Source organism: Chaetodon trifascialis, chromosome 9 (genome assembly GCF_039877785.1).
Source record: "Chaetodon trifascialis isolate fChaTrf1 chromosome 9, fChaTrf1.hap1, whole genome shotgun sequence".
In the NCBI taxonomy this organism is placed as follows: Eukaryota; Metazoa; Chordata; class Actinopteri; order Chaetodontiformes; family Chaetodontidae; genus Chaetodon; species Chaetodon trifascialis.
The window spans coordinates 15,194,444-15,210,256 of NC_092064.1; the positions used below are offsets into that span (position 1 = coordinate 15,194,444).

At 42.5% G+C, this 15,813-nt stretch overlaps 1 protein-coding gene across 1 annotated transcript in view; it reads left to right on the top strand.

Moving 5' to 3' along the window:
* Nucleotides 1-15,813, top strand: part of dync2h1 (dynein cytoplasmic 2 heavy chain 1) — a 101,880-nt gene that overhangs the window by 26,655 nt on the left and 59,412 nt on the right. The window contains exons 41-62 of the mRNA XM_070970225.1: nucleotides 562-761; nucleotides 965-1,096; nucleotides 1,317-1,449; nucleotides 1,543-1,750; nucleotides 1,867-1,996; nucleotides 2,375-2,530; nucleotides 2,750-3,009; nucleotides 4,098-4,344; nucleotides 4,621-4,772; nucleotides 4,992-5,136; nucleotides 5,755-5,857; nucleotides 7,740-7,904; nucleotides 9,752-9,876; nucleotides 10,085-10,333; nucleotides 10,584-10,692; nucleotides 11,547-11,660; nucleotides 12,187-12,329; nucleotides 12,745-12,826; nucleotides 13,199-13,362; nucleotides 13,674-13,811; nucleotides 15,192-15,305; nucleotides 15,479-15,639. Of these exons, the coding sequence (XP_070826326.1) occupies nucleotides 562-761; nucleotides 965-1,096; nucleotides 1,317-1,449; nucleotides 1,543-1,750; nucleotides 1,867-1,996; nucleotides 2,375-2,530; nucleotides 2,750-3,009; nucleotides 4,098-4,344; nucleotides 4,621-4,772; nucleotides 4,992-5,136; nucleotides 5,755-5,857; nucleotides 7,740-7,904; nucleotides 9,752-9,876; nucleotides 10,085-10,333; nucleotides 10,584-10,692; nucleotides 11,547-11,660; nucleotides 12,187-12,329; nucleotides 12,745-12,826; nucleotides 13,199-13,362; nucleotides 13,674-13,811; nucleotides 15,192-15,305; nucleotides 15,479-15,639 (3,430 nt within the window). The remainder of the gene's footprint in view (nucleotides 1-561; nucleotides 762-964; nucleotides 1,097-1,316; nucleotides 1,450-1,542; nucleotides 1,751-1,866; nucleotides 1,997-2,374; nucleotides 2,531-2,749; nucleotides 3,010-4,097; nucleotides 4,345-4,620; nucleotides 4,773-4,991; nucleotides 5,137-5,754; nucleotides 5,858-7,739; nucleotides 7,905-9,751; nucleotides 9,877-10,084; nucleotides 10,334-10,583; nucleotides 10,693-11,546; nucleotides 11,661-12,186; nucleotides 12,330-12,744; nucleotides 12,827-13,198; nucleotides 13,363-13,673; nucleotides 13,812-15,191; nucleotides 15,306-15,478; nucleotides 15,640-15,813) is intronic.

The window sequence follows — 15,813 nt, forward strand, 5'->3', positions numbered from 1 at the left end:
TTTCTCACCCCCGTCTCCCCTTCGCATCTCTGCTTTTTTTCAATGCTTCCTCCATCTCTCAGATCCTTCTGTTCCACCACATGCCCTTTATCTGTCCAACACACACACATGCACACACTACATGCTCCTCCTGTCTTGGCGATGAGTCCCCAAGGTCTTGTGTTTATCGCTGTGTGTAGTCTGGCCAAGTCTTCCTCCCTGCTGTGAAAAAGCACCACATATGTGTCTGCATAGAAGGCCAGTATCTTTGGAGAAGAGAACAAAAGTATTGATAAACTCTTAAATCACGACAGGCTTTGCTAATTAGTACTTTTTTAATTGATGGCATGTGCAAGAGAAAAGCAATGATGGCTTTGCAAGTTCCTTTTCACAACCACGTCTTTTTGTGTTTTTCTCCATCACGCCTGTATTATTTCTGTTTCTGTTTCTGCATATCATCTTCTTTTCTCCAGTATCAAAACACTTCATATTTGTAATCATGTCCTTATGAAGTATTTTTACATGCCTGTCTTATTTCTAATCGGAATAGATATTAAATCAGTGTTTTTCGTCTACGTGCAGTTCAGGAGAGTAGTCTGGTGGTGCAGGCATTGAGACTGAACACCATGTCCAAGCTGACGTTTGCCGATAGCTCTCGGTTTGATGCTCTCGTAAGAGATGTCTTCTCCGGGGTTAATTTCACCGATGTGGAGGACCAGATACTGATGCATGCACTGGAACACGTCTACAAGGAGGCGCGACTTGAACTCATCCCCAGCCAGGTGTGTGTGTGTATGAAGAAATCTATCTATTAGCCGAATATGCATCATAAATGAAGGGAAGTGGTATTAACCCAGTGTTTGGGATCACTCAATGCAGCAAAAAGTTTGAAACATTAACACAGAGACAACAGTTGGGTAGTTCACTAGAAAGATGGTGGAAAAATCGTAGATTAATCACAGGCTGTTTTTCCATCTCGGCATAGCTGAAGAAGGCATTGGAGCTGAATGAACAGCTGAGACAACGCATGGGAGTAGTCATCGTAGGGCCAAGTGGAGCAGGGAAGTCTACCCTCTGGAGGATGCTTAGAGCTGCTCTCAGCAAAACAGGCAAAGTGGTGAGTAAGAGACAAACCGCCTACCTGGATTTTCATTCTTTGATTCAGTCTGTACATAACATCTAATTTAATGTGAAATTTAAACATATATTAAAAATGCTGTAAATGTATGAGGCTTGGATTTCAATATTATTAAGCATATAAAGGAGTATGAAAAGAGTTTATGGGTCAGTTAAAAAAATATGAAAGTCTTCCTCAGTCTACTGCTATATTTTTGTAGGTGAAACAGTACACAATGAATCCTAAGGCCATGCCCAGACAACAGCTGCTGGGACATATAGACATGGACACCAGAGAATGGGCTGATGGTGTCCTCACACATAGCGCCAGGAATGTGGTCAAAGAACCACAGGGTAAGAAGTCTCCTATATGCTGCACAGAATGTGTTTAGCTTGATGTACTGTATTTATCTACAGTATGTGTTTATATATTTTTGTGTTTATTAGAGGTGAGCTCATGGATTGTGTGCGATGGCGACATTGACCCAGAGTGGATTGAGAGTCTGAACTCGGTTCTTGATGATAATCGGTTGTTAACCATGCCGAGTGGAGAACGCATCCAGTTCGGACCTAATGTCAACTTCCTGTTTGAGACTCATGACCTTAGCTGTGCCTCACCAGCCACCATATCCCGCATGGGCATGATTTTTCTCAGGTCAGTTAGTCTGTGCAATCTTTTAAGTCTTTATTTGCACCAAATTCTATCTCTCCCAACAAGCTTATCTTACTGTTTTTTTTTTCCTCCCTTTTTCTCCCTATTTGTACTTTTAGCGACGAGGACATTGATGTCGGTGCCTTGTTGAAGTCGTGGTTGAGAGGTCAGCCAGAGGAGTGTTGCAGTAATCTGGAAAACTGGCTGGGAGACTACTTCCAGCGAGCCCTGGACTGGGTCCTGAAACAGGTAACCTTTGCCCTCGCCTCGTTCTCTGGCTCAAAAACAGTCGATGCTGAATTTTAAACACATTGTAAACTCCAGGTTTTGGCCTGGAGGAACAGTATTGATGTGAGTGTGCATGCACATAACAACAGTATAGGACTTTCAGAATAAATTACCTCCGCGTATACTGACTGCTATTCATTATAGTGGGTTTAATTGCTGACATTATAAGAGTCTAATAAATTCACAAAAATCATTTTACAAATCAGTATAGATCCCATTTTCATAGTCTGGTTAGTTAAGCAATATGTACATACTGAATTCCTCATATTTTCACCCAATTTATTCCAAACTTTTTGGAGATTTTTAATTCAAACTTCTCTTCTTTTCTCCTTTCATCAGAATGACTTTGTGGTGGAGACTAGTCTGGTGGGTACGGTGTTCAATGGCCTGTCACACCTCAACGCTGTGGCAGAGAGAGGTCAGTTCATCGTTGGCCTTCTTAGAGGTTTGGGAGGAAACCTCAACCTCAAATCACGCCAGGAGTTTGCCAAAGAGGTGAGGACCCCTGTGATTTTTATATGGGAAGAGGGCGACTGTCAGAACAGTTTAGTTTTAGGAATGAAATTTTATTCATGTCTGATGTCTCAAAAATAGGATAATGATTCATCATTTGCATACTAATGCAGGATATGCACCTGGTGGGGATTTTCTGCATCTCACAGAGATATCAGTCCTGATCTTAATGTGTGCTCTTATTTTTTTGTACTTCTGTAGTTGCTGAGCTGGGCCAGGGAAAGCCCACCAGATGTCAAAAAACCACTAGATACCTACTATGACTCAGACAGCGGCCATCTAGCAGCCTATACATTCCAGCGTCCCGAGGGCCTCACACTGGAACAGCTCTCTCATACACACACACTCCCTGTTATTGAGACTCCAGACATGCAGAGAGGTCTGCACTGCTTCTCTCCGTGGCTCACCACTCAGCACAGGCAGCCATTCATGGTAGTCGGGCCAGAGGGCTGCGGAAAGGGGTAAATACACACCTGCGGACATGTATGCGCACAAACATTTGTATACTCATAAACAGAGGAGGTATTTGCACATACACTTGCAAAATTCTGCATATGGAGACACAGTGTAGATATACATATTGACAAAATTGCACACAAATCCACAATCTTGAAAACAAAATTTTGAAAACTTTAGTTGAAAATGAATTCACTGCAGTGTTGTTAATGCTTAATAATAAATTACATTATCTTTCATTCATTCATCTAACAACATTGCCACGATTGTTTCATACCTTTCATTAAATGGCAATCTGTGTGAACAGTTTAAGTAGGCAATGTTCCAGTCAGTCCGCTTGCAGACAAAGGGTCAGCGAGTTCATGGTGAACAGTGTATGTAATGGATTGTGAAGCAGAGGAACTCAAATGTGGACACTCAAAATGGCACAAGCACATAATCAACGCTGATGTCGCATCTTGTTTTATTCAAGACTTGACCTTTCATGTTAAAACACTGACAAGTCAGAATAAGGATCAGATCTGTGTGTGCGTGTGTGTGTTTGGTGCATGTGCTCAAGCTTGTGTATGTGTACACAGGCAGTTGCTGCCTCAAAAGTAATTGCCTCCGTCCTCAGTGGGCTGAAGAACAAGGGTCACTCAGTTTGCCTTTTACACTCCAGTTGAGTCTCACTCAGTGTCTCCTTTTCTCGTCCGCTTGTCTCACTTCACCTAAAAGGTCACTGTGCCAGTGAGACACCGGGTTTGTCAGATCACTCTTTTGATTTCTAAGTTACACACACATGCGCTGGAAGATCATTTACTTTCCAATTATTTTCTCTCTGTTTTGCACCCTCTCAAAATTTCTCTCTTTGCCTTCGGGTCTGCTCTGACAAATATTGTTCTCCAGATCCCAAGTGGCCAAGTAGCACTAAGGCACATTTCTTCCTCTGATCCTTCTCTGTGGTCCCACCATCCTAAACATGTATGAGATGTGTAGGATTTAGGCATTTAGTCATTTGGCTGAAGCTACTTGGCCCTGTCTCTCCACACCATCTAAAAATAAATGCCCGCGTGTTTCTTGACCTTTCATCGATGTGTTGTTTTCTGTCTAGCATGCTCCTGCGCTACGCCTTCTCTCGACTTCGGTCCACCCAAGTCGCTGTGGTTCACTGCAGTGCCCAGACCTCTTCTCGCCATGTCCTACAGAAGCTTGGTCAGACCTGCCTGTTGCTCAGCTCTAACACTGGTCGAGTCTTCAGACCCAAAGACTGTGAAAACCTGGTGCTCTACCTAAAAGACATCAACCTACCCAAACCTGATAAGTGGGGGACCAGCAACCTCACTGCCTTCCTGCAACAGGTAGCGACGATACGTAAACAAAAAGACAGATTAGTGAACAAATTAGTGAATGGATGATGTGGTTAAAAAAATCATTTGAATCTCAGTGTCCGCCCTCACAAACTCAGACTTTCACACTGTTTCCTGTAAGTTCCATGTACTGTAAAATTGGAAAGTACTTGGGAGTCTCACTGACTTTAATAAGTGCCTTACTTCTCCCAACTTTCCTATATCTTCCACGTTCTTAATTCTGTCCCTCCCATCTCGTTCTCTCTCCTCTCGCTGTCTTTCCTTCAGGCTTTAACATATAAAGGCTTCTATGATGAAAATCTGGAGTGGGTGAGTCTTGAGAACATCCAGGTGGTGGCCTCCATGTCAACAGGGGGTGCTGTAGGGAGCCATTCGCTCACATCCCGCTTCTCCTCTATAGTTCGCATCTGCACAATAGAGTAAGTTTGCTGCAAATGTATTTTACGCATTGCTTTACACTTTACCAAACAGCCTGCAATTATGCATGTATTTGCATACAAGCATAAATTTTGTTTCCCCGACATCACCCCTTATCTCTATTTCTGCGTGTCGGTCTCCTTGTAATAAGGACTGTGATCCCCTCTACTTTCATTTTGCTGCATCCATCTGTTTCTCTGCCTCTTTGCCATTGCCTTTAGCTATCCAGACAGGGAGCAGCTGCAGACTATCTACTCAGCATACCTGCAGCCAGTTCTCCAGCATAGCCTGGGCAGCCAGGCATCCTGGGCCAGCACAGGGAAAACACACCAGCTGGCTGGGTCTCTTGTGCAGCTTTACGAACAGGTATTGACTTGAACAGGGTGTTCGTTCATGTTCACATTTAGTTTTGCCTGAGATATTGAAAGCACAAACAAGTCATTGGAGACTTTCATTGGAATTTGAGTGATACCACATTGAATCCATGGTTGTTCTCCAGCAGAGGAACAGCATGCACAGGCTGAACACTGACTGATGAACAGTATCAATTAATACAGGCATTTGCGTCACAATACCACTGCCCTTGTATGCTTTAAAAAAAAAAAAGTCCTTCTTTGAATTCATGGGTTTTGGTTGAGGACCTAATTTACTTTGGGAAGCACACCAGATTTTTAGATAACTACTGCAAGTCCAGAGTTTATAGACCAGGTACATATATTACAGAGATTCTCATGAATAGCCTAACACAGTAGTGCATAATGACAGTAGATGTTTTGGTTTTCTGTAGGTGGTGAAACTGTAAGGATAAATGTTAGACATTTGTAGTTTATGCTTTTTTTGCTGGTGAAGCAGACATATAATCACTCTTGCTTCAGGGAATAACTATAAATTCCACCATAAATTCCGTATATTGTCAGTTGGCGATAAAGTTTGTCCTATAGATATGTATGTATCACCTGTCTCCCTGTCTGTCTTTACTGTCAGGTGAAAGCCAAGTTTACAGTGGATGACCACAGCCACTACCTATTTACCCCCTGTATCCTCACAGAATGGGTCCTCAGCCTGCTGCGATATGACCTTACTGCAGGTAAGCAGACATTTAATATGTGTGTCTTTTAGCACTTTTTTTGACAGGAATATGATTGACGGAATAACCAGGGACACTCAAACCTCTAAGTTGGGGAACAAGTAAAAACTTTTCATCTCCATTGAGGCCTGTTCTACTTTTTTAAAGAGGGAACCCCCAGGAATCAGACCCATGACCTGGAAGGGGCTTTTTTGACCCACATTTTCCGAGGCACTGCTGCATGCAAACAGAAACAGAAAGTTGGATTTAATGACCCACTGGTTTTCTAGTAATTCCTCAGAGTCCTCACACTGAATAATTTTGCTAGTGCTGAGCAACATAAAGCATGAATAACTCAGTCAGTTTTGATGCCAGAATCAAAAAGACAGGACCAGATGGCTTAGTTTCTTGTCAGTATTCCTTTAGCTCAGTGCTACTGTCTCCAGCTCTCACCTTTTTCTTCATTCGATCTCTCTCTCTCTCTCTTTCTCTCTCTCTCTCTCTCTCTCTCTCTCTCTCTCTCTCTCTCTCTCTCTCTCTCCCCTCTCTTTCCTCACTTCCTCTCTGTCACTCGTCTGTCTCCCCTCTTTTATCATCCTCTCCCTTTGCTGTCCTTTCATCTCTCCCTCTGTCACTCTTTCTCTCCTTCTGCAATGTGTTCCTGCTGTGATAGTGAGTCCAATCATTTATTTTAATTAAACACGTCAGCGGACAAACTTCTCTTTTCCTTTGCTCATCATTTTGTAACTTGCTCTTACTTCTTCCTCCCTCTTTTCCCCTCTTGCTGCTTACCTTCGTGTTGGTATGTAAAACCCCCTCTTTCTTCCTCTTTCTTCGGTGACTGTGTTGATGTTTGTGGTGAGTTTGAGTGTGTGTGTGATCCCAATGAATATACTAACAATACTTCATAACTGCCATTACTCTATTGTTTAATATGTTTTCAACAGAAATGCTTGAAAAACCCACTGTACACTACCTGCTCAGCACCAAACAGCGCACAGATACAGTTAGCGATTAGCTGACAATATTAGAACATTTAGCAATGAAAGAGGCAGATATTACCCTCAGGAGTTGGTGGAGACCAAAAGCAGAGCTCAAACAGAGTGAGTGCTGAGTAGTCTTTAAAATTTAATATGCCAGGAAAACCCTGGAGTGTCAACTGTTCCTCAGTCTTCTTCAGCTCTTTCAATATAATGTGACAGACATTGTTGAAGCCAGCGGCCTATGAGACCACGATTCTGGCTTCTCCCTGGAGCACTCTCTTTTTAGCTAGCAGCACTCTGCTGATTCTCGGGGGAATTTAATAAACTTAGTCTCACCAAGGGAGGTGCTTGTGTCATGCTTGATCCCACCAAAAACAGCCCCTTGACTCATGTTGAGTCATCGTGTGACTAAGGTGCTAGTGTCATGACAGATATGGACAGGCTACAAAGTACTCAGTGTATGTGTTATGGTGCAAGTGAGATGCAGAAAAATGTCCTTTCCTATATGAGTCACTGAAATGTAGTATTTGATTTCTTCAGTTTTTCAGTTAGTCAGTGTGTTGAATGTTGTGTCAAAGTTCTGATAAGAAGCAAATGTCAAACAGAATCAGCCAATCATATCATGTGTGTAAGTGCAAGCATGCGTATGTCTTCTTTTTAATTTGACCTTTATCCAGACAGGTAATCTGATCTCTTACTCTTACGAGAGACCTGGTCAAGACAACAATGGCAGTACAATACAAAATCAGACAGGACATTCAGTACAGAGACAGAATAGAAGACAAAGTACAAAAGTGGCTTTTAAATAGTATTACAAAAGCGAATCCACAGACACTTTCTCTTGATTTTGATGAATTATTTTGGGATATCCTGTTGGGTGTGAATTCAAATGTGTGTGTGTCTCATTTATTCTTTTTTAGCCCAATCTAATGTGACAGACAGCGTGTTGGAGGTGGTAGCATATGAGGCTAGGAGGCTGTTCAGAGACCGGCTGGTTTCCTCCAAAGACCTTCACACCTTTGATAACATCCTCTCCTCCATCATACGGGGAGACTGGGGCTCTGATGCTCTCGACAACATGACTGGTATGAGATGGCTATATTCTGGATGACGTACACCATTCAACACACACATTCGTACACACACATACAAAACAACTGCTTGCAGGCTCAGGTGGTTTCAAACAGCCCATCATTGACCAAGCAGGAAAAATTACATTGCAAATTGACTACTTGATGGAATTCATGCACTCAGACATTTTCAGTTTGACCCTTATATCTGAATGAAAGCAAAATTTGATTGGCTCTGTTATTCAACAGCTTTGCATTTATGGCAGTTTCTCAGCTAATGGTCTGTTTACTTATTTTAAACCAGCATGGCATTGATAAAGTGTTTCCTTCTTTAAATTGGTTTAACTGTTCCCAACTTAGAATTGTAAATCAAATTGTATTGGTAAAACCAATATGTGCTATACTAGTAATAATCTGCACAGCAGCACTGGAAATACATGACAAATGCTCGTTTTCTTCATGCAGACTAATACTGGAAGCTGTTGTAAAGGAAACTAGCTCAACTCAGAGAGGTTGTAATGATCAAGAACAGGGTGCTGAATATATACAATGACATATTGTCATTGGCCCTTGAAACTGCAAAACAAACATCGGTTAAAACCAGTCAAATATCAATTTTTTTCTTTGTTTCTTCAGTATTGAATGTTGCAGCCACACAACGCACAGCAATGCAGTCACAGAGGGGAATCCCTCAGGGATTACATTGTGTATGTAAAAGTGTTTGTTTTGCCAAAGACAGACTCAGATTGTTATAATAAGTGTCTGACAATATTGTTGAAAGGATCCCTATAGAGATACATTCTTGTTAAAGAATAAAATTTGTTTTGTTTAACCAGAAACAGCTGTTATTTCGCGCTCGCCAAAGCAACCAGAGTCAATTCACAGAAACAGTGATTTTATCATCAGAAAACACACTTCATTCAAATGTGACAAAAACAAAACAGAACTCACCAAACCACCTTCTTGGTCTGTCTGTTCACTCGTCCAACAATCACCACGAACTCTGGTTTGGTTCAAATAAATTCTTAATTTACCGAATCAGGAGAGGAGCGAGAGAGAGGGCGGCCATCAGAGAAGCAGCGGGGAAAACAACATGGAGTCAGAATGTTTTCGGAATTATGTTCACCGGATGTTACGGAGGAGAGAGCAGGAGAGACTTAAATATGTCGGACAAACAGGTTTTCTGACTGGACAACAGAAACTTTGTGACTTCTGTCTGACTTCTTTGTGACTTAATTTTCACAGTCGAATGTGTGGATTTTTTTAACAATTTAAATATAAGGTTGAATTTAGAGTATTGGTTGACAGCCCGAGTGCTCAGTGACTAAGAGACGTGAAACTGTAATATCTCAGCACCTGGCAATGATTGCAGAGACAGAGGAGTAGCTTGCAAGCGCAGTCACTTTCTTCTGGAGCATCCCTGTCATCTGCATACCCTTCTCCCTTTGGCATCGCCGAGTTGGCTGAATAGTAACATAAGGTGACATAACATGCAGTTGTATCTAAACTGTTAGAGAGCCTCAGTTAAAGGCTAAAGGTTACTTTGTTTCCTTAGTGAGAAATGCCTCTTCCAAACTGTGGCCAAAGTGCAGTCTGCTCACAAAACCAACAACTGCATGCTTCTGTGCAACATTTGGGATGTTAGCTGTGGGATTTGAAATCAAATCAAAATGCACAGATTGAACATTTAGAAACACATTTGATCAAATTTTTACATGCATTTGACTGGTATTCATTTTGGTGACAGTGCTCATTTTTTTGTCTGTTCTGTCTCACCTCTGTAAACAGCCTCGACTGTGTCATACGATGTGCGCATATGCAGATGTGTTACCAACAGGTTATAATATTTCCCTTGCTTGCAGATGGTTTCTATGTGACATGGGGAGCCACTGAAGGGGCTGTAATGGCTCCAGGCCAGTCTCTACCTCCTCATGGTAAACAACTGGGACGTCTGGATTCAGCTGACCTTAAACAAGTCATACAGAAGGTAACAGTGAGGAACTGTTGTCTGGGGTGGTATGTGTGCTCAGGCTTGTGGGATTGAGTATACACACATACATATGTGTTTATGTACAGTGGTTGCTGATCTCATTCATTAGCTTGTGTGTCTTTGTATTTTTCATTTCATTGTATTTGTCAGAATGTCTCTGGTGCACCTCCTCACCTGTGTGTGTTCCTCCCTCTTCTTCCTCTAGGGAGTAGTGCTGTACAGTCGCGATAACAGGGAGCTGGATCTTCTCCTGTTCTGGGAAGTATGTGACTTTGTGTCCAGGGTGGATCGGGTCCTGAGCAGACCCGGTGGGTCTCTGCTTCTGGCAGGCCGAAGCGGGGTGGGTCGGCACACGGCCACGTGCCTGGTGTCGCACATGCATGGATACGCGTTGTTCACGCCCAAAATCTCTCGTGGTTATACTCTCAAGCATTTCAGCAATGATCTCAAGACGGTAAGAGTGGATCGCCTTTTTTATTGGTTCACATTGTGCCAAGCAACCACTCTTTGCAGAATGCACTTAGAGATTATTGTCGTGTACTGGCAAGCTTTTTAAAGGCATTAAACCTTAAATGCACAGTAGTTTTCTAAAGGAACTTTGGTGTCCATAAAGCTGTGGTGTGTCACGTTTACATTTATATCTAATGTATATAAGTGTGTGTGATGTGTATCAAATGTACAATGTGTGTGTACTGTGTGTGTAGGTGATGCAGCTGGCAGGTTTGGAGGGTCAACAGGTGGTTCTACTGTTGGAAGACTATCAGTTTGTTCACCCAGCTTTCTTAGAGATGGTCAACAGCCTGCTGTCATCAGGTTTGTATTGTGTTTGTGTGTTGGTTTTTCCTTACTCCTATTTTTATTAGAACAGATTTGGCTGTTTGGACCTCAAGGAGTTACAGCTTTCTTTTAGGGCCAAGGTTAAAAGTTGTATTAGGTTAATGTTGTAATAAAAGAAATGTTGGACTTTTTGGGAAATATGATTATTTGCTGTGCTTTCAGAGAGTTAGATGAGAGGATTGACACCACTGTGACAGGAGCCAGATGGTTATCTTAGCCTAGCATAAAGACTTACAACAGGGAGAAACAGCTAGCCTGACTCTGTCCAAAGGTAGCAAAATCTGCCAACCAGCACCTCTAAAGCTCGCTAATGAGCATTTTTTATTTCATTTGTTTAATCTGCTCACAAACCAAAGTATAGACACATCAAGTTATGGTTTTACAGTGTCGATATGTGCTGGACTATTTCTTCACCGATTACACTGACATCCTGGTGTCTCTCTTGGTTGCCTGGCAACCTGAAGGTGATGACAAGACTCCAGTGAGCAGAAATAATTCCCAAAATGCCAAGCCATCCCATTTTCTTTCCTATTTTACTATCCCTTGGTCACCTTGGAGCAAAATACATAACACTGAATGCAGTCAACCGAGGGTCTCATAAGTGTGATGTTTGTGTGCAGTATGTGTGCACTGAATCTTAATATCATACACTTTCCTATAGCAAACCTTTGGCGTATTCATGGTCTGCATTTGAATACGAACTATGTGCCGCTCAGGCTGCACACCAGTCATAGATTCTGTCCCTACGATCTTTTATTTAGTTGCCTGTGACAGATGCTAACGTGTAGGAGATGCTGATCATTTCTTTGTATATGTGTGTCATGTTTCAGGTGAAGTTCCAGGTCTGTACACCCCAGAGGAAATGGAGCCTCTCCTCTCCTGCCTCAAAGATGCTGCTTCCCAGGATGGATTCACCGGACCGCTCTACAACTACTTTTCTTACAGTCAGTACCAAATATTTATCGTCAGTTTGTCTGCCTGTCATTCATTATTTTGGTGTGTCCCCATCCATGTGATATATGGAGCACTGTGGTCCTCTTTCCCACTGTAAGAGTCTACTACACGTGTCATTTCTTTCCACTGATTGTTCCATCTGTTGTCCTCTGTGATTGTATCTGACTCTGTTCCTCTGCTTCCCAGCTGTGCAGTGATGTGTGTACTGCAGGAATAGTGCAGTGTCACTGAGGATGAGTTTGCTGCTCGAGAATCAAATCAATAGCTCTATTATTGTCAAAGCAAACCCACTAAAGAGCTCCCTGCTCACCTTCACTATCCAACTCTGTCAGGGATGTACAAGCTAAAAAGGAACAATATCAGTGACATAAAAACTACAGCCTGTCTTCACATTCCCCTTTACTGTCTCTGTTTCCCTCTCATTTGCTGGGTTTCAAATGACATTTTGTGATGAACTCCTCCACAGTTTTTATTCCCCACCTATTCTGCTGCTCTTTGTGTTTGACACCCCCTTAGGAATCCAGCAGAACCTCCACATAGTTCTGATCATGGACTGCTCCAGCAGTAACTTCACCATCAACTGTGAGAGCAACCCAGCTTTCTATCGCAAGTGTTCTGTCCAGTGGATGGAAGGATGGTCTGAAAGCAGCATGAAGAAGGTTAGTGAAAGAGGAGGAGGAGCAGCATGTATAGATCAAAAATATATTAAATTCGCAGATAAAGTTCACACCAGTATCTATGATCAATAAATCCAGCTAAGGCATTGAGTATGGAGATTTCCATAAACCTGAAAAGACTGAAAAGACAGACTTTTGTAGCCGAGAGCTCTGCTGTAGCCGCATTTATATGTATTTGTATGCTTTACCAGTATCCAGTGGCTCCACATCCAATATTGACCCTATCACTGCAGGGCTTAAGAAGTAAATTTGCTTACCAGTGGAACCTGAAATTTAATGCTTGACACATTATTTTTAAAAAGCTGCTGAGAAAAGATTTTTTTTTTCCATGCATGCATCAATGCTTTCTATCTAAATTCTCTATCTGGTTTGTTTGTGTAAATGTGTACCTTTTCAGATTCCTGAACTGCTGCTGGCAAAGGCAGAAGGAGGAGGGGAGGAGAATGAAAGAGAAAAGGCCACGAAGGGGAAAAGCTCAGGTAGGAGCACATTTACTCAGAGCAGAGAAGTCTGTAATTATCTGGAAAATAACCCATTTTCATTCAATAATTTTGAATTGTATGAGTGTGCTATTTCTAATGATAATGATGTTTTTGTAGTTCATCGCTGTCGTTTCCCTCGTTGTAATTATACTGCTCTTCTGTGTGCTGGACATTTGAGTCAACCTCAGTCTTCCTATGTATTGTATAACTTTTGAAAATAGGCTTTTTACTAAGTGCGTTTAGTCAGTGTATAATATTCAGTTCATGTATGTAATAGCAAACGTTCTAACTGTGTTTGGCTGTGTTTTATATCATGAACTTGACCCCCTAAATTTAAACCAGCTTGTGTTCCTCGTCCTCTGCTTCCAGCAGGGTCTGCTCAGGGAGACCTGTGCCATTTGTTCCTGATGGTCCATGAGTCATGCAGAGAGCATGGAGCGACACCCAGCCAGTACATGGCCTTTCTGCATGTTTACACTGCATTATTTAACCGGAAGCAGAGCCAGCTCACGACGAGACAACAGCATCTGCAGGTACAATATCAGCAGGAGTACAATATGGACCGTGTACTATATGAGGTCACTTAATAGGCAGCCAATGACAAAAAAAATAGTAGCCAGTTTTAAAATGTATGTTATGAGTTTTTGTGTACCGCAAAACCGTAAGCAGAAGTAAAAGAAAAGATTTCACTGGAATTTTGAGCACTGATAAACTCTGATTTCTGTGTAAAACAGCCTGTCTTCATTATTAATTGCTGGTGGTTTCTAATCGCAAATGCAGTGTCTGTGAGTGAGCACTTGACCTTAGAATTAGGGCAATGTTGATCCTGGTGCTGTGCTTGCAGGCGGGAGTGTCAAAGCTGAATGAAGCAAAGGCATTGGTCGACGAGTTGAAGAGGCGGGCTGCAGAGCAGAGCGCACTGCTGAAAACTAAACAACAGGAGGCAGATTCTGCCCTGCAGGAAATCACCACCTCCATGCAGGTGTGTGTCTGTGTGTGTATATGTATGTTTGTGGGAGTGTGTATGTCAGTGTGTGTAACTTTGACACACAGTGGCAGGCAGCACAGAGGTCCTGCAGGGTTTCATGTCTCCTCCAAGTTGCATCTATCCTCCTCTCAACTCACACTGTGGCCCTCTTCTCTTCTCTTCTCTTCTCTTCTCTTCTCTTCTCTTCTCTTCTCTTCTCTTCTCTTCTCTTCTCTTCTCTTCTCTTCTCTTCTCTTCTCTTCTCTTACTGTCTTATCTTTGCTTCTCTCCCCTTCACTCTCCTCTCCTCATCTGCATTGTATTATGCAAGCAACTTTTTCTGGTTTTCCCATGGCTGTGTCTCCCCTGCTGTGAAGACGCTATTTATTTGGTTTGTGTGGGTATGCACATTTGTTTGTTCTGTGACTCCTCATCCAGTGCTTTCTATCTCTCGATATCCATGTTTCCATTTCCTCCTGCTGTCTCTGTCTAGAGGATGAATGGATGCTTGGATGGATGGATAGATGTGTGGAGGGAAGAAAGGAAGCTGAGACCCTGTTCATTAGTTATGATATCCTCCTGTCTTTGTCTCTGTGGGGAATCTACTTTTGAGTGAGATGGAGGGAAAGAGGGAGAGGGAAGAAACAAGAGAAACAGGAGCAGGAATAACTGTCAGTTTGCAGAGTGATAATTAATGACTAGACTCATTCCTTTGGGCTGCAGTGGCCATGTCCCCTACAGAGAAGGAGACAGCAGGAAGGGAAAAAGGGAGGAAGAGTGGGACAAAGTGATGAAGAGTTGAAACAAACTAGGTGAAAGAGTGACAGAGGCATTCAGAGTGTGTTTAGTGGATGAGGAAGAAAAATGAGATTTGGAGAGGGAATAAGGGAAATATGTGGTGTATAGGGAGGGGTCAAGCTTGACAAGGGGAGAATTGGAGGGTTGGGGAGACAGTCTATGAAGAAATTAGCTTTGTATGAGGATAGGATGTGATAAGATGGATAGATTCTAGGGATATAGAGGTGAGAGAGAGGAAGTGTTGGAAAATGATGGTGCCAAATGTTCATCTTCTCTCTTTCTTTATTCTCAATAAATGTGTCTTACTGTGACTGTTCCTCAACCAAATCTTTCATCTTTACTCAGAGGAGGACTGGGGCTGTATGTCTGACACATCTCAGAACTGAAGTACTGAAAAAGGGGAACTCATTTACATTATAAAAGGTTGTTAAGAGAGCATTAACTTGTAATATCTCAAAGTGTGGGATCAAGTTTTCTTGGTGAATAGCAAGTTGAAGGGAGTATGCTGTGTATAACATTCTTCTGCTTCAGAATTTGAAGTATTTGAAAGCTGTATTTTCAGTCCAACACAATCACATGACCTTTTTGGATTTCCAGAATGCCAGTGACCAGAAGACAGAAATGGAGAAGATAAAAGGGAAGATGGCTCAAGAAGTGTCCAAGATTGAAGAGCGAAAGGCCAAAATTGATGATGAGCTGAAGGAAGTGCAGGTAAGTTGTCTGATTGACTTGTGCACTCAGTATGATATATATATATATATATATCTGTCTGTAACTAGAAACACATACGACTGGCCTCTACCTTTTCCATACTTGCCATCCCAGCTGCACTTACCCCTTCTTTATCTGCATCCCTCCCTCTTCTTATCATTGCTACCCTCTAGCCTCTGGTAGATGAAGCAAAGCGTGCAGTTGGAAACATCAAGCCTGAAGCTCTGTCTGAGATCCGCTCACTCCGAATGCCCCCTGATGTCATCAGAGACATCCTGGAGGGCGTGCTGAGACTGATGGGCATCTTCGACACCTCCTGGGTCAGCATGAAGAGGTGAGAGGGGAAGACGTGGGAAGAATGTGTAAAAGGGTAGGCGGACGGAGGGCGATAGAAAAGGATGGTTAGATGGAGAGAAAGTTACCCCGATGGAAGTAATTAAACGGACGAGGATGTTCAGCACCGTCTGGGCCTCCAAAAAGACGTGATGGGGTGTTGAAGGATGGCTGA